This window comes from Stigmatopora argus, chromosome 14 (genome assembly GCF_051989625.1).
Source record: "Stigmatopora argus isolate UIUO_Sarg chromosome 14, RoL_Sarg_1.0, whole genome shotgun sequence".
Lineage (NCBI taxonomy): Eukaryota > Metazoa > Chordata > Actinopteri > Syngnathiformes > Syngnathidae > Stigmatopora > Stigmatopora argus.
The window spans coordinates 2,505,933-2,525,309 of record NC_135400.1 but is presented as its reverse complement, the minus strand read 5'-3'; the positions used below and the strand labels follow the sequence as shown (position 1 = coordinate 2,525,309).

Here is a 19,377-nt window from a genome sequence, read left to right as displayed (position 1 = left end):
CATGGTAGGGTGGTTGAACACTCTAAATTACTCTTTGGGTTGAGTGTGAATGGTTGTCCGTCTCCTTGTGCCCTGCGATTGGCTGGCCACCATTTCAGGGTGTCCCCTGCCTGGTGCCCATAGTTAGCTGAGATAGGCCCCGCCACCCTTGTGAGGATAAGCGGTTCAGAAATTGAATGAATTAATCTTTTATGCCATCCAATGGTGCAGTCATTCTTCCGCCTGACTTTGGTAGGGCAGTGTTGTTTGGATTCCCACGTGGTGGCAGTGTGATTGTGAGTGTGAGTGGATTTCTGTTTCATCGTGCCCTGTCATTGGCTGGCAACCAATTCGGGGTGTCCCCTGCCTGCTGCTTGTAATTGGCTGGGATAGGCTCCAGCACCCCCAGAGACCCTTGTGTGGATAAGGGGTACAGGAGATGAAGTAATGACATTTGCATATATCTTTCATATAAAATAACAATCCTTACATTTATTTAATAAAGTGTTTAAGGGGTAGTATTAAAGATCATGGAACGATTTGTGGTATTTCAATGTAAATTATGTCTACTTAAAAAAATCCTAGTTACAAAATCACTTCTGGAACAAATTAACTTTGTGAATAGAGGTACTACTGTATGGATATTACTCCTTATTTTTCATGTATTCATATTTTTCCTGGAGCAAAATATACATTATTTTTTTTGGGCCTTTCTTCCACTTTGCCAAGATTAAAGGAATTCAGAAATAATGCAGAAATTCTATGGCACGGTGAACTAATCTTTAGCACGTCCACCTCACATTTCTGAGATCAATGGTTCAATCTGTGGTGGGTTCCGACCTTCCTTTGTGGAGTCTGAATGTTCTTCCCATACCTGCCTGGGATTTCACCAGGTACTCCAGTTTCCTCCCACATCCAAATAGCATGCAAGGTCATCCGGTTGAACATTTGGTCCCTAGGTATGTGTGTGAGCGTGAATAGTTGTTTGTCTCTTCGTGCCCTGCGATTGGCTGGCAACCAATTCGGATGTGGCTAGGATGGGCTTAAGCACCCCCACGACGTGAGCATTTGTGCTACGAATGAATAAATTACTCTTACAATAATAAAGAAAGGAATTTTAAAGGGGTTGCATTGCATGAAAAACGAGCCAAAGTCAAGGGGGCGCTGTTTCTTTGGTTATGTACTATTGCCTGATCTGTCGAGAGAATGCGCCACGGACGGCCCTGTCTGTACTTCCAGATTGAAAATGGCGGTCTCTGTCTTCCCCGGTGTACGACTCCTGTCCATCGGAGACGCGAATGGAGATATACAGCGACATTCAGAACAGCAACCTCTGCGATTGGAAGTCAAAACCACACAGGATGCCGCGTTACTCAATCTATCTAATGGTATGTTCACAATTTTCAAATTAACACATTCAGCGTTCTTGGTCAACTGCATGGCCAGTAATAATGCTATGCTACATCTTTTGCACATGCTTATACAGCTAGTCTAGTAGCATTTGCTATCAGTGAGCTATCGGTAACTCATGAGGGACCTCGCGGTTGTTTAGTCGTGTTTCACGAGGGAAGCGCGAGTGTAATCTTGCCGAAGTGCCACCATCACATCAGTGAACATATTTGCCAGTTTCAATCGGAGCCCGCATCGCAAATCATCGTTTAACTGCTCTTGGTACAAAACAGAACACGGCAAGCTGTCGTCTGTTTTAATAGTGGATTAATAAAACAATACTCCAAGCCTATTTAAAACGCAATTGCAATTACCTTAAAATATCTTATTTTGGGTTGTCTTAAGTATCTTTTGGGGGTAGACAAGGCAGTCTGTTTCCAAGTTGTTGCTAAGCTTGCTCATATAGAGTACAAAATGGGGAAAATGTTTCATTGACTGATACAGAAAACCATGTAATTGTATCGTTGTTTTACGTTATGTGTAGTGACACATGTAATAATGTGGTAATTTTGCGAGTTTGGCTTCTATTTTGTGGCAAAGGCCCTTCTTGTTTTCATCTTTGTTCTATTAACAATAGCCTCTCTCCTTTCCCTCCTAAAATAGATTTCAGACTGCATGAATAACAATGCTCATTCACACTTATAATTCTGAGCACGTTTGATTTTATTTTATTCAGAGTAAAATGTCTTTAAGAACAATAGTTCGTAATTTAAAACAAAAAAATCAAGTCGAGAACCAGCATTTAGAGATTCAGCGAATGCAAAAATCCTGTTTTTCCCCTCAAACTGCAAATGATTCTCATAATGTTTAGAAGTCTAACAGAAATTCAATTAATGTGGCATAAGTTTAGATGGAAAATTGTGTTTCTGAACAACTATGAAACCCAAAGAAAACAAATACATTTTTAAATGTAACAAATATAATATGGAATATTTTTTTTAACAAGAGGAACTCAAATGCAATTTTTATTTGCAATGCAAGTAGTGCTGGGTGGGATGGAAAACACCACAAAACAGGAATTATATATCATAAAGAGAGTCATGCCACGCAATTATATTTTTCTAATTATTTGAGGAAAGTTTGTATAGTGATTACAAACAACACTCCTTTCCCTTAATTTAATTGTGAATTAATTAATAACCTGAAATTGGTGGCCAGCAATGAGACGTACAACCATACAGGCTCATACTCATACCTTGGGGGAATCTCGAGTGTTCAACCAGCCTAACATATATGTTTTTGGGAAATAAGAGGAAACTGGAGTACCCGGAGAAAACCCACGCAAGCTCGGGGAAAAAAAGTGCAAACTCCATACAGTGAGGGCCCTCCTGGAATCAAACCGTTGACCCCAGAACTGTGAGGCCAATGCGCTAACCACGCGTACACCAGGCCGCCTTGTAGTAAAACATTAAGCTAAATTACTATTATTAACAGGGTTTGTCTAGAATAATAAAATCTTAATTATCATTTTCATTCATTCATTCATTTTCTGAGCCGCTTTATCCTCACTAGGGTCGTGGGGGGTGCTAGAGCCTATCCCAGAGGACTTCGGGCCAGAGGCGGGGGACACCCTGTATCGGTGGCCAGCCGATCGCAAGGCACAAGCACACTGACAACCATTCACGCTCACACCCATACCCAGGGGCAATTTAAAGTGTCCAATCAGCCTACCATGCATGTCTTTGGAGTGTGGGATCAAACTGGAGTATCTGGAGAAAAGCCACGCAGGCCTGGGGAAAACATGCAAACTCCATACAGGTGGACCGACCTGGATTTGAACCCAGGACCCCAAAGTTGTGAGGCCGACGTGCTAACCACTCAAGCCGCCAGACCGCCCTGTAATCATCTTTTAGTCGTTTTTCTGTTCAATGAGAAGTTAATCAAGTTATTAAAAATACTTATTATAATAAATAACATTGAAAGAATACATTAAGGAATTAAAAAAAGACTGCAGCTAAAACTACCGTATTTTCACGACTATTCGGCGCATTGTATTTTAAGCCGCAGTGTCAGTAACGAGTGCTATTTCTGTATTTTAGACACACAAAGCACGCACCGTTTCATTACACGCATATATATTATATATGCATGAACATCGAAACGCAATAGCGCTGGCTACCGGAAGCAGCCTATTTCCGGGTTCCGGTGCGCAGTGACTGCTGGGTAATATAGTTCTTGCACGCTACACCCACATGCTAAAAGCATGTTTTAAAAAGGCAACGGAAGCAAAACTGAGTTCGGTTGTACTTTATTTAGACATTTTACAACTCCCTCACGTCATCATCACCCACAAATCCCTCAAAGTCCTCATTTTCTGTGTCCGAATTAAACAATTGCCCAAACGAGCCTTCCAAAAAGCCGGGTCCCCTCTCTTCGTTCTCAGAGTCACCGTCATTTCCATCAATCTATTCACAAATCGTAGCGTAAGAAGCTCGGCGCTGCCTGCCACTTTTCGTGAAGCCAGGCTTGGCATATATATATTATTTATGGATGATTATCGAACCGTAATAGCGCTGTCTACGAAAGCAGCCACAGACGCTATTTCCGGTGCGCAGTGACTGCTGGGATAAAAAGTCCTTTTGTCAATACACCCAGGTTGACGGCTGTGATAACGTTGCACTAATAATATCAATATACTACAACGGCGAACACACTAATTTGGTGCTACATGTACCAAATGCACGCTACACCCACACGCTAAAAACATGTTTTTAAAAAGGCAACGGAAGCAAGACTGAGTTCGGTTGTACTTTATTTAGCCATTTTACAATGTACTCATGTCATCATCACCCACAAAACCATCAAAGTCCTCATTATCTGTGTTGACGCCGATCGCCAGGCCACAATTCGTTCACAAATAGTAGCTAGCTAGTAGCTAGCGTAACTAGTATTCCAAGGCTGTCTTCCATGCTTCGCAGCTGTGTTGATGGCGATCGCCAGGCCACAATTCATTCCCAAATGGTAGCTAGCTAGTAGCTAGCGTAACTGTTCCAAGGCTGTCTTCCATGCTTTGCAACTGGGTTGATGCCGATCGCCAGGCCACAATTCGTTCACAAATAGTAGCTAGCTAGTAGCTAGCGTAACTAGTATTCCAAGGCTGTCTTCCATGCTTCGCAGCTGTGTTGATGGTGATCGCCAGGCCACAATTCGTTCACAAATAGTAGCTAGCTAGTAGCTAGCGTAACTAGTATTCCAAGGCTGTCTTCCATGTTTCGCAGCTGTGTTGATGGTGATCGCCAGGCCACAATTCGTTCACAAATAGTAGCTAGCTAGTGTTGATGCCGATCGGCAGGCCACAAGCCATTGGGTGTATTGACAAAAAAACTACATATCCCAGCAGTCACTGCGCAGTACTTTATCTACGGGAAAATAGTAGAGTCGGGGGCTGCTTACCATAGTTGTCCTATCGACGGATTTATTTTATTTTATCGTGATAACAATTTTAGTATTGGTCCATCTATAAAGCGCACTGGATTATAAGGCGCCCTGTCTATTTTGGAGAAAATTTCAGACTTATGTGCGCCTAATAGCCGTGAAAATACGGTACTTTATATTTTAATATGGAAAACTGATGGTCTGGGGAAAAAGAATAAATACAGTTGTAAGAGTCTCTTTTTATCCTGACAAACAAATCAAGAAATGCCGCCTTTCCAAATTTTGGGCCAGTTTTAAAATTTTGCACCTCGGTAGTAGTAAAAGTATTTCTCTTCATCTAAATCATAATTTATACACTTTCAGTGGTTGCCTGATTTTGACCCACGCTGGGTGAGCTATTTGTATTTTACTGTGATCCTTCAGTTCACGGTTTCAACTTCCGCGGCCTCACTACATTGCAGATTTTTTTCAGTGGTGTATATATAAAAAAAGTTCATAAAATGTCTAAATCTACGCTGAAACTCTCAACCGGAAGACATGAAAATTGGCAGTCAAAAATGGCGGAAATCTGGTTTCCGCTTCATCTCTTAGCGCCGAAGAACGAATATACAATAGAGGGCGAATGGGCGTTCCAAATATCATATATACAGTGCCTAGATGCATTGCGTCTTGCCATTTCCTCTTTTGTTGCGAGTGAATTTGGCACCGCGCACATCACATTTAGAAAAAGACATTTTCTTAGTTGTCGTTGAAAATGCTTCCTAAATATTGATTTTCCTGATATGATAAAGGAGTAGCACGCCATTGCGCCATAAATGAATCTACACTGGCGTTCCTTTGTACATAATTCAGATGGTAGGAGCCATTTTAATGTTAATGGGCTCCGCTGTCTGGTTAAAATGGGGACACAGGAAGTGAATGCACTTCCCCTCTGGAAATGCACACGTTGTGGCGATCCGTATGCTGCAAATAAAGAAAAAATGATAAATTCTCGTGAGGTGAAGCGGTCCAAGGTGTAGCTACTGGTCTCTCCGCCCAGGTTTCCGTGCCGCACGTTGCAGCGACCGTTCTTCTTCACGAAGCGTTGCCACTTTTGCTTGACCACCGGCGCGCACGTTCCGTTGTTCATCGCCCGCAGCTCACATCTCCCGAGGTGCGGAACTGCAAATTCTCGCTTTGACAAAGACACCTCGACTCCGAGGAATAAAAAAATGAACCAGCACTGTGATTGATTTACGTCATAGATACGGCCGTGAAGCTGGCATGACGATAGGATGCCAGCACACTGCATGGGGCCACGCAGAAGGAGACTGTTCACAACATGGTCCGAGCCATTAAATTTGGCATTTGTCTTTACAGTATCAAGACAACAACAACAGCAATATTTGTGCAAGAAAAATGCCTCTCGAATCTGAAGCATAGGACTATTTTTAAAAATTATTTAAATCAAGCAGAGAGGAACTATTTTCACTGAGTACAGTACTTAAAGTATTAACATTTTTTAAAATTTACAGAATATATTTAGATAGTCATACCTTGAGATACGAGCTTAATGCGTTCCGGGACTGAGCTCGTATCTCAAACCAACGTTTCCCATAGAAATGAGCTAAATACAAATTGATTTGTTCCCACCCTCTGAAAAAACCCCCACCCAAAACAGGATATTACAATGGAAAATCATATTTTTATTGGTTGTAATTCACCATCTACTAACAGAGTAACAAATAACCAGTGGTTAATTCGCGGATGGGAGAGACTTGACGGATGCGCTCATAACGTAACATAAACTTTATATTTAACTTAAATTAACCTAGATTCCTATACACACAAAACAAGTTTTAATATGACGTTACACTAAATTTAAACCTTGTGCAATAACCAAGGCATAGAGGTTAATGCAAGGGTCGGCAAAAAATAATAGGTAGAAAATTATTGCAGTATATTGCAGGAAATATATTTTTCATTGGGCTTTCACGATGTAAGTATATTTGTTTATGCTGAAAAATGATCAATTATTGGTGGCCGAACCAAAATTATTTCCAATAATTTTCCTCGGCCATTTTCCGTAGCGTGCGAGAAATTCGCAAATTCATGCGCGCAAAAAACACGCCTGCACGCACTTTGCTCGCATTTCTCTATGCAGTCAAGGTCAAATGCTGTGTGCGCTGTGCACAGTGCATGCACGTGCGCACACAGCATTCAAGGTCAAATGCTGTGTGCGCTGTGCACAGTGCATGCACGTGCGCACATGCCAGTATTGCATGTGCATGCGAAATCCACGTGATCACAATGCGTCTAATTATTGGTCGGGACACTTAGAGCTAGTTGATTGACTCATGCATTTACCCACGTTGACCGCACGCTTTGGGCTGTGCACCACTAATTGCGAACGGTATTCCGTACTCAACATTGACTCAACATGTACAAAAAGAACGAACCGCTGGTGAGAATCCATTTTGGGATCGCGAGTTCGTCTCTCATATCGTAGCATCGAATGCTCCTTCGGAAGGTTCTCCGTAGTTCTCTATTTTTTTCATATAAATCTACAACCGCGAACCCAAAAAACGCAATTTCCTTCTTGATTTCCGATGGGAAGTTTGGGGTTTTAATCCCAGGTTTCATCAAAATTAAATTTTTGGGGTTTAATTCATTTTTCCCATTAGCGATAATGACAAATTTCTCACGCTAAGTGCCATATAATTTTTGCCCAATTATTGGAATATATTTTGATTAATTCCTTACAGTGGCGTACTGAGGAATTTTGTGCAAGTTCTAGACGATGTGCCCCTTCAATGTCAGAACTCAATTATGAAGGCAGCCAAAGGTGATAAATTTCCTTGAAACTTAGCGAATTACACACGATTTTCTTTTGTAAGTTTGCAAAATATTATAAACTGGATTTCGAAATATATTGCAATAATTTTCAATTATTGATTTCTATGGCGAAAATATAAATATATTTATTTTCTGCGGCCTAATTTAAAATATATTTATTTTGCGGGACAAATATATTTCTCACACAAAATTCAATATTTTCCAGGCCGAGGGTTAATGTCTTCCACCTCGGCTTTCGAGGCGAATTTCCTGCTTCTCTATACGTATTGGCGAGCCAGCTCAGTCACGCGTAAACTATTCATGTTTTTCAATTAATTTGTGCTTATCGATTGTCATACGCCTTTTCTTTGCACTACCCTTCATTGCACCGGCTTGCTTTGGAACCCCTGTGTTTCCTTTAATTGGCAAGCTTCTGGTTGAATCTTTGACCACTCCTCTTGACAGAATTTGTGCAGTTCAGTTAAATTTGATGGCTTTCTGACTTGGACTTGTTTCTTCAGCATTATCCACAAGTTCTCAATGGGGTTTAAGTCAGGACTTTGGGAAGGCCATTCGAAAACCTTAATTCTAGCCTAATTTAGCCATTCCATTACCACTTTTGATGTGTGTTTGGGGTCATTGTCCTGTTGGAACACCCAACAGCGCCCAAGACCCAATCTTTGGGCTGATGACTTGAGGTTATCTTGAAGAATTTGAAGGTAATCCTCCTTCTTCATTATCCAAATTTACTCTCTGTAAAGCACCAGTTCCATTGGCAGCAAAACAGCCCCACAGCATAATACTACCACCACCGTGCTTGACGGTAGGCATGGTGTACTTGGAGTTAAAGGCCTCACCTTTTCTCCTCCAAACATATTGCTGGGCATTGTGGCCAAACAGCTCAATTTTTGTTTCGTCTGACCACAGAACTTTCCTCCAGAAGGTCTTATCTTTGTCCATGTGATCAGCAGCAAACTTCAGTCGAGCCTTAAGGTGCCACTTTTGGAGCAAGGGCTTCCTTCTTGCACAGCAGCCTCTCAGTCCATGGAGATGCAAAACACGCTTGACTGTGGACACTGACACCTGTGTTCCAGCAGCTTCTAATTCTTGGCAGATCTGATTTTTGGTGATTCTCGGTTGAATCTTCACCCTCCTGGCCAATTTTCTCTCAGCAGCAGGTGATAGCTTGCGTTTTCTTCCTGATCGTGGCAGTGACAAAACAGTGCCATGAACTTTATACAGTCATACCTCGTCATACGACCGCTCGTCATACAACATGCTCGTCATACAACATGCTCGTCATACAACATGCTCGTCATACAACATGCTCGTCTTACAACGGAAATTTCGATCGAATAATTTGCCTGAGATACTATGAAAATTTCGTGATGCGACCAAGGCAGGTGGCCATGTCACTGTCTTTTTTGCATCTCTTTCGTGTATAAAATATATCTGCGAGCACTGGGCGGACTTTGCATGTCCCCACCCGGCCGCTTTTCCCCCCACGTTGGTCTACATTTACATACCAGGTAAACAATACTATGGATTGCCAGAGTTTTGCAAAGAAAAGGCGACCGTTGACAATGGACATGAAACGCGAAATAATTGAAAAATATGAGAGGGGTACGTGTTACCGAGCTCGCTCGGCAATACGAGCGGAATCCGTCAACTATATCCACCATCCTTAAGCAGAAGGACGCAATTAAGGAGAAGAGGTCTTCCAAGGGACTAACTATAATTTCCCACCGGCGCAGTGACATTCACGACGAGATGGAGAACCTTCTTTTATTGTGGATAAAAGAAAAACAATTAGCAGGAGATAGCGTGACCGAGTCAACCATATGTGAAAAAGCCAGCAGAATTTACATGGATTTGATAACAACGAAAGGAGAGCCTTCAACAACTTCAGAACCCTTTAAAGCGAGTCATGGCCGGTTCGAAACATTTAAAAAAGGATCTGGAATACACTCTAATCCGACACTGGGAAGCGGCGGGTTCCAATTCGAAAGCCGCGGTGGAATTTATCAAGACATTTGCCTTGATTATCACCCAGGAAAGTTACATCTTTCCCCCAGCAAGTTTTCAACTGCGATGAAACTGGTCTTTTTGGGAAAAAGATGCCCAGGCGGACATTCATCGTGGCAGAGGAGAAGGCATTACCGGGGCACAAACCTATGAAGGACCGCTTAACGCTAGCGTTGTGTGCTAATGCGAGCGGTGACTGTAAAATTAAGCCTCTACTGGTGTACAATGCGGAGAACCCACGTGCCTTCAAGAGACACAACATCAAGAAAGCAAACCCACAAGTGATGTGGCGCGCTAATTCTAAGGTTTGGATTACGCGTCATTTTCGAGACATTTTGAAGGGGAGGCAAGTTCCAAACAACTCTTGATGCGTTCGTTTTGAAGACTTCGGCGGAGCCACCGGGTGGTGTCAACCCGTAGAAATACGTAAGGTAAAAAAGATTAAAACAAAATTAGAATTTAGTTTTGTTTGAAGTTACATTTGATAGATCTGAAAAACAACTTAAGGAGCAGCTTAAGAAAGAGTGAGATCAATTTAAAGAAAATGAGTTTATTACCGGACTGCAGAAATGGGGAGAGCTCAAACAGCGTGATCGTTCAGTCTGTTGTCCTTGCAGCTCTCACTGAATGACCAGTGAGTGAGTCTTATATACAGGCAAAACTGACAGTTGTCAGCAGGACTTTGAACAGATACGTTTCAGTCATTTGCAGGGCAAAAAGTAATTGATCAGTGTCGGACAGTTGAGTGTTTGTGCTGACATGTCAACCCAATCACAAGACTAAGATTGATTATTCAGTCAGACAGTTGAGTGTTTATGCTGACATGTCAGCCATTCACAGTTTGTATGAGAACGATGCTTTTATACTCACAAAAACTGACATAATCTTACAACATTAAATGTTGAGTCTCTGTATATAGTTATCCAAGTTAATTTAAATTTGTTTGTTCGTTTACGAGTGCGTTGTGGATAAAGTCCCACCGAACACCAACAAACCCGCCCCCACTCCCCCAGCCTCCGTGTATTTCGCTGTCTCTACCCTCCGCGAAATGTGTCTAATTTTACTCCTATTAAACACATAATACTACTATTAAACCACTCGTTATTTATTACTTTGTCAATATATGGCGAATTAGAAGAAATAAAACATTTTTTCCAATCCAATATCCTGTTTTTGGTGTTTTTTCAGAGGGTTGGAACGAATTAATTTGTTTTCCATTCATTTCAATGGGAAACGTCCGCTCGAGTTACGAGACGCTCTTCATACGATCTCAGTCTCGGAACGGATTACGATCGTATGTCGAGGTACCACTGTACTTACAAACAATTGTTTGCACTGTTGCTCTTGGGACCTGCAGCTGCTTTAAAATGTCTCCAAGTGACTTTCCTGACTTGTTCAAGTCAAGAATTCGCTTTTTCAGAACCATGCTGAACTCCTTTGACTTTCCCATTGTAGCGTTTGTGGGCGTTTGCATCCAATGAGCCCTATTCAAATGGCCTCAGAGAAGTCACCAGCTGTAGTCATTCATAATCACTCACAAGAAGTTAATAGGCCATGCTATGAAGCTCATTTCACTGACACAACTTTCTAAGTCACCAAAATTGCTAATTCGTGTTGCTGTATGTATATTTTTGACCCAGCAGATTTGATCACTTTTTCTGTTAACCCATAATAAAGTCATAAAAGAACCAAACTTCATGAATGTTTTTGTGACAAAGAAGTATCTGTTCCAATCACTATCAGAGAAAAATCAGAGTTGTAGAAATAACTGGAAACTCAAGAGAGCCATGACATTATGTTCTTCACAAGTGTATGTAAACTTTTGACCACAACTGTATGCTAGCCTAGTGTCATGCTAGCGCCTTTTCAAAGGAGGTGCCCTATGTATTGACAAAAAACTGAAAATATGACCGCAACTGAGACTGCGCCTTATCAGACGGTGCGTTTTTCTAAGTGTGAAAATACGGTAAGTATTAGCTCGAAATTTTACTCGTATCTAAAATTCCTCGTATCTCTAAGTATTACTGTATTAATACATTCTAGTGTCTTCATATGCCTGTAACTGTAGTATTTAATAAATATACTTCTTGATAATTGTAATTGTGTACATGTATTTTTGTATAGGCGCGGAAATGTAGTATGGTATGTAGTTATAATAGGTCCTACTTCGCGGTTTTTCGATTATTATGTCCGGTCCACAATATCGGCGAAATACGAGGGATTAGTGTACTGTCAAGACGAATGCCAAATTCGATGGCCAAGTTGTTGCAAACTGCATGCCATATTGAAGATCTGGAAATTTCTAAAGACCTCCATCATCTGCCTCTTCCTCACTCGGCGATTGCATCATTTCGATGAAGTCCTCATCAGTTGGGACTGACTCTTGAGATGTGTGGTGACATCCTCCACAGCCATGATTTTTTTGGGGTGGGCGCCACAAATTAGCATTTCAAGATCGAGACCGATAGGGTATTCTCAATCTTAAATCTTAATGGTTACCACTTGCTATGTGCTAATGGAAAAGGAAAATGATATTGTTGCCATTTTCTGAATCTTCGCTTCTTCTTTCTTGATGTAACACACTGTAGATTCCGGCCTTCATCATATCTAGCAACTTCACTTGTTCAGTCATTGTTATCATGTTTCCTTTTTTTCTTGGGCTCATTGGATGCCTTCGATGGCGCAGGACGCGAAGGAGGTGTTTGTAAGGGTGATCCGAAATCAAAACAAAGCTTGAATAGGCTCAGCGTAGTCTTCCTCCATGAGGTGATGTGCCTGATGCGTAATTCAATCCGAACAAAACCGGAAAAGGCTAAACGTCCTTCTCAGCCTTTTATATTATTCGGCTTGTCATTATTCTTATCCTGTGAAATTTTGCTTCGGCGGCGAGTTGGGTCCACCACCCTGACTTCCGCCATTTTTCATCCCGTCTTCTGCTTGCGAGTTCTGTTCTGGTTTCATAAAACTGTGTTTACTTAAAGGTTCTGAGGATAAAAAAATCAGGCGGAATCATGTCAATTCAAATGTAAAAAGTTCTGCTTGTTCTGCTTTTCTCTACAAGACAAGTTCTGTCAATTACTCACATCTATTCTTTGACCCTTTGCCTGCCTAAAGCACATTTGCAAAAAAGTTTTCTTTTTTTTTTAGAAAAATATTCATAATAGATATTTGATCTCAGAAAGCTAATACTGTGATCCTTCGCCATTTTGCGGCTTCACTACATGAACACAATGAACTGACGATGTTAGAGTTCACATGGATTGCCTCTGACGCTCTTCATGTGTGGGGATGCTGATGGCTGGGTTCATGGTAAAGCCAGCCTTAATCAACAAGTTTGACCATCTTCATGCTTTAAAAAAATAAAAACAAAGCCTATATTTGTCATGTTTCTGCTGCCTACGATGATGTGTTTTCCTTTCAGCAGTTGGTTAAGCCAACGAGGCAGGGCGGTAAAAACACACCTGCAGCAGATTGCTGCAACTGCTATTTAAGAACCAACCAGCCGACTGTCGAAGTATTGCTTGCCCAACACTTTGCTGAGAATTTTGACGGTTATATTTTGTGTTTTGTACTTTGAAAACCTTAGTTTATTTGCCGACTTGCTCGTGCTGTTTTTGTTATACTTTGCCCCTTAGTTGTACTCGTTGACTCGGTCGCGTTTTTTGTTATCTCCTTTGGATACTCGCGTTTTTGGCATGCTCTTTTTGTTAATAAACATTCCATTTATAAGCATTGATGGATCCGCCTTACAACGGCTTGCCGTTCACAACAATGTTTGGACTAATTCGTTTATAACAGACAATGGTGTTTTTAGGTTGTTTTGTTACCTGACATTTTTCGATCCCATCCTTAGTCAGGCGAGTACAGTCATACATCAACTTACGAATGCCTCTCTGTACGAAATCTTCAGGTTGCAAAAGCTTTTTGAATACAAATGAGTGCCTCGAGATACAAAAAAGATCCAACTTACGAATTCCCCCAAAACGTAAATGCATTTCCTTATCCGTTATTTTATTTTGAAAATATTGTTGCGGATGCATTGATTCTCACTTTAGAACAGTGGTTCTTAACCTGGGTTCGATTGAACCCAAAGGGTTCGGTGAGTCGGTCTCTGGGGTTTGGTGGAGCCTCTGCCACGGAGGTCAGGACACATCAACCCATCATGTCTATACACGATAACATGCTCCTCTGACCATCATTGGCTGCAGACGATCACGATCTACTGGGCTCTCATTGACTGTCTCACAACAACTACTATCCACGTTTCAAGTTTGTCTCTTACATGCCTGTCAACCTCGGCGATATGTTCCCCATATTATTGATTTAAATTCCCCTTATTAAGCTAGAAAAAACGTACAAATGCAACACGATACATATTTATGCGCACACGCACCCACAGGACACGCACACACAGACACGCACAGGACACGCACACACAGACACACACAGGACACACACACGACACACGGCACACACACACGCAGGACACACACACGCGCAGGACACACACGCAGGACACACACACACACACGCAGGACACACACACACGCAGGACACACACACACACGCAGGACACACACACGCACGCAGGACACACACACGCACGCAGGACACACACGCACGCAGGACACACACACGCACGCAGGACACACACACACACGCACGCAGGACACACACACGCACGCAGGACACACACACAGGACACACACACACAGGACACACACACAGGACACACACACGCACACACGCAGGACACACACACAGGACACACACAGGATACACACACACACACACGGGACACACACACACACACATGGGACACACACACACACGGGACACATAGCGGACACACACACACACGGGACACACACGGGACACACGCGCACACACGGGACACACGCGCACACACGGGACACACGCACACACACACGGGACACACGCACACACACACGGGACACACGCACACACACACGGGACACACGCACACACACACGGGACACACACGCACACACACGCACACACACGCACACACACACGGGACACACACGCACACACACACGGGACACACGGGTCACACACGCACACACACACGGGACACACGCGCACACACACGCACACACATGGGGCACACACGCACACACGGGACACACACGCACACACGGGACACACACGCACACACACACGCACATACACACACACACACACACGGGACACACGCGCACACACATGGGACACACACACACACGGGACACATAGCGGACACACACACACACGGGACACACACACGGGACACACGCGCACACACGGGACACACGCGCACACACGGGACACACACACGACACACACAGGATACACACACACACACGGGACACACACACACACACATGGGACACACACACGCACGGGACACATAGCGGACACACACACACACGGGACACACACACGGGACACACGCGCACACACGGGACACACGCGCACACACGGGACACACGCACACACACACGGGACACACGCACACACACACACGGGACACACGCACACACACGGGACACACACGCACACACACGCACACACACACGGGACACACACGCACACACACACGGGACACACGGGTCACACACGCACACACACACGGGACACACGCGCACACACACGCACACACATGGGGCACACACGCACACACGGGACACACACGCACACACGGGACACACACGCACACACGGGACACACACGCACACACGGGACACACACGCACACACACACGCACACACACACACACACACACACACACGGGACACACGCGCACACACGCGCACACACACGGGACACACGGGACACACGCACACACACGGGACACACGCACACACACGGGACACACACGCACACACACGGGACACACACGCACACACACGGGACACACACGGGACACACACGCACACGCGGACACACACGGGAAACACACGCACACGCACACACACACGGGACACACACGCACACACACGGGACACACACGCACACACACACGGGACACACACACGGGACACACACACGGGACACACACACAGGACACACACGCACACACACACGGGACACACACACACACGGGACACACACGCACACACACAGGACACACACACATGACACACACACAGGACACACGACACACACACACAGGACAAGCACACAGGACACACACACACGCACATGGGACACGCGCACACAGGACAAGCACACGGGACACGCGCACACGGGACACGCGCACACGGGACACGCAGGTCAAATGCATTTCCTTATCCGTTATTTTATTTTGAAAATATTGTTGCAGATGCATTGATTCTCACTTTAGAACAGTGGTTCTTAACCTGGGTTCGATTGAACCCAAAGGGTTTGGTGAGTCGGTCTCGGGGGTTTGGTGGAGCCTCTGCCCCGGAGGTCAGGACACATCAACCCATCATGTCTATACACGATAAAATGCTCCTCTTGACCATCATTGGCTGCAGAAGATCACGATCTACTGGGCTCTCATTGACTGCCTCACAACAACTACTACAACTACAACACACGGGACACGCGCACACGGGACACGCGCACACGGGACACGCGCACACGGGACACGCGCACACGGGACACGCGCACACGGGACACGCGCACACGGGACACGCGCACACGGGACACGCGCACACGGGACACGCGCACACGGGACACGCGCACACGGGACACGCGCACACGGGACACGCGCACACGGGACACGCGCACACGGGACACGCGCACACGGGACACGCGCACACGGGACACGCGCACACGGGACACGCGCACACGGGACACGCGCACACGGGACACACACACACACACAGGACACGCAGGGCACGCGTCCATTCATTCATTATCTTAAACCCTTTATCCTCACTATAAAAGTCTGAAACAGGGGTCGGGAAACTTTTTGACAGAGAGAGCCATAAACAATTCATATTTTCAAATGTTATTCCTTGAGAGACATACAGTGGTACCTCGAGATACGAGCTTAATTCGTTCCGGGACTGAGCTCGTATGTCGATATTCTCGTAACCCGAACGAACGTTTCCCATTGAAATGAACTAAAAACAAATTAATTTTTCCAACCCTCTGAAAAAACACCAAAAACAGGATATTGGATTGGAAAAAATGTTTTATTTCTTCTAATTCGCCATCTATTGACAAAGTAACACATAACTAGTGGTTTAATAGTAATAAAATGTTTAATAGTATATTAAAATTGGACGGATTTCGCGGAGGGGAGAGAGACGGACAGAGAGGGGGGGACTTTCCACGGCAACGCACTCGTAACAGAACAAACAAATTTAAATTAACTTGGATTACTATATACAGACACACTCAAACATACGTTTAATGTAACTACACAAAACTGAATTCCATTTATTTTTATTTAGTATTACCTTTGTTCTCTGGGTTGACTCCAGCGGGAGTTTTTAAAAGGAACTCAAGGCTTGTTTGTTTTTGCATTCCCTTCAAAATATTTCGAAATTTACGCACACAAATGTCCTCACAATACGATAACGCGCGACCACTTGACAGCTTGTCAGGGTGCCTCTTTTCTACAAAATCAGAAAACTTGCCACTTCGCTAGCATGTCTTTGATATCCTTTGTAGCCAGGCGGTCCCCCTCTTCCACCTCCTCGCTACTGAGTTCCCGCAACACCTCCAATTGTTCACTCTCCTGGAGCTCGATTAAATCCTGTCATCAGTTCTTCGTGGTGCTTGGCGATTAGGTCATTCACATCTGCCTCGTTAACCTCCAGCCCCAAGGAATTTCAGAGTGACACGATATCATCCATGACAACGAGCAAGCTCTGTGACACATACTCCACTGTCATATTTTTCAATTATTTCCCGTTTAATATTGGTTGACAACGTTTGCCTTTTCTTTGCACAACTCTTCATTCCACCTGTTTGCTTTGGATCCATTGTTGTTCACTTTGTATTATGCATTGACCAATGGGGGGAAAAACACGGGAAAATGCAACGCTCCCCCCAGTGCTTGTAGATATCTGTTGTACACGAAAGAGATGCTGCAAAAAAGACCGTGCGCTACAATGATAAACAGCCTCTCATGTCTTGGCCACCTGGCTTTCTCGTATCTCGAAATTTTTCTCGTATCTAGAGATAATTATTTGCTCGAAATTTTACTAGTACAGACACTCCTCAACTTACGAACGCAATTGGTTCCGAGCGATTGTTCATAAGTTGAATTTGTTTGTAAGTTGATTTAGTGCTATATTTTGTATTATAATTTATGTTTAAGGCCTATATAAGTATATTGAAGGTTTATATAAGTGCATTTGTATGTTTAAGGCTTGTATAAGTAACACGCATTGGTTTGTACTGAAAATTTTTTTTTTATAAAATGGAGAGAATATGTACAGTACTGTAGAGAGAGAGATAGATTTATGTATTAGAAACTGGCCAAAAGAAGCGACCTAATGACGATTGCACAGTTTTCTTCTTTTTTTCATCATAAATGATGCAGTAGCACTGTATGGCATCATTCAATTGATTTGCAAACTTTGTGCAACGTTCAATATTTGGGTCCTGCTGCTCGACCTTTCTGTTTATAAATGGTACTGAATGTGCAACGCTCACCACTTTCTGACGCGCATCAAGCTTCGTTATTATTGCCACTCGTTTCAAATGAAATGGCTTGCCTCTTCCTTGCAACTCCCTCAATAGAAGCCTTTAGCTTTTTACCAACCATATTCAATATTGGATGCATGAGATATTTAATGATACAAATGAAAAAGGTTCTTTGCACACTGGAGATACATTCACGCACTTCCGCATTGCAACGAAGAAGGTAGATGCTGGGTGAGCTGAGCTCTCACAGCGCCAGGCGTCGGTATTAGCGGCGGAAAGAAGTACTACTCCGAAAAAGACGCGAAATACAAAATTGGACTTGCGAACATTTTTGGACTTAAACGCAATTTGCAGACATGTTCGTATGTACCGTTGTTCGTAAGTTGAATGTTCGTAAGTAGGGGAGCGTCTGTATCTTGAAATGCTCGTAAGTTGGGGTGCTTGTATGTCGAGGTACCACTGTACTCAGAATTTAAAAATAAATGAGGTGCATTTTTTTGTCATTTTGTCACTTTTATAGAACAAAAAAATGAATTCTTTTGACAACATTACTAGACTGTTGCTAATCAATGAGTATCAGTGAGAGTATGAATGCAGAAAGGTCTAAATTTAAAAAAAAAAAGATTTAAGAGGGGGCTAGAGGTAGTGTCAATTTCACAGTGCCGACGTGATGCTCCTATTTGCGCGATTGTACTACTCAGTACTTTCACCAGGGCTTTCCATATTTGACCTCGGAGAGCCAAATGCAACCATTAAAAGAGCCACATATGGCTCCCGAGCCGTAGGTTCCCTACCCCTGGTCTAAAATTTTCCACCGAATCCACGGCTTAATGACTTAAGAATGGGCGTGCCAAATATCATATATACAGTGCCTAGATCAGACATGGGCAAACTACGGCCCGCGGGCCAAATACGGCCCGTTAGGCTTTTTAATCCGGCCCGCCGACGTTGTCCAAATTATAGTAAAAATCAATGACCTCATTCATTTCCCTTTCTCCTGCCATACCCTTCTTTCCCCGATAGATGGCGCACTAGTCTAGACCTTTGTTGGAGTGTAACTTTCCACATTTACCACAGCAGCAGTACAGTAGCTTAATTAACATGCCG

The 19,377-nt window shown here is 43.6% G+C and overlaps 1 protein-coding gene across 3 annotated transcripts in view; it reads left to right on the top strand.

The window, feature by feature from the left end:
* Positions 1–1,157: 1,157 nt before the first annotated feature.
* carm1 (coactivator-associated arginine methyltransferase 1) overlaps positions 1,158–19,377 on the top strand; it is a 159,154-nt gene continuing 140,934 nt past the window's right edge. Inside the window, exon 1 of one of the 3 annotated variants that reach the window (XM_077619877.1) lies at positions 1,158–1,367. In XM_077619877.1, the coding sequence (XP_077476003.1) occupies positions 1,226–1,367 (142 nt within the window). In that variant the 5' untranslated portion in view covers positions 1,158–1,225. The remainder of the gene's footprint in view (positions 1,368–19,377) is intronic. The other 2 variants (XM_077619876.1, XM_077619878.1) reach the window with 2 other exon arrangements.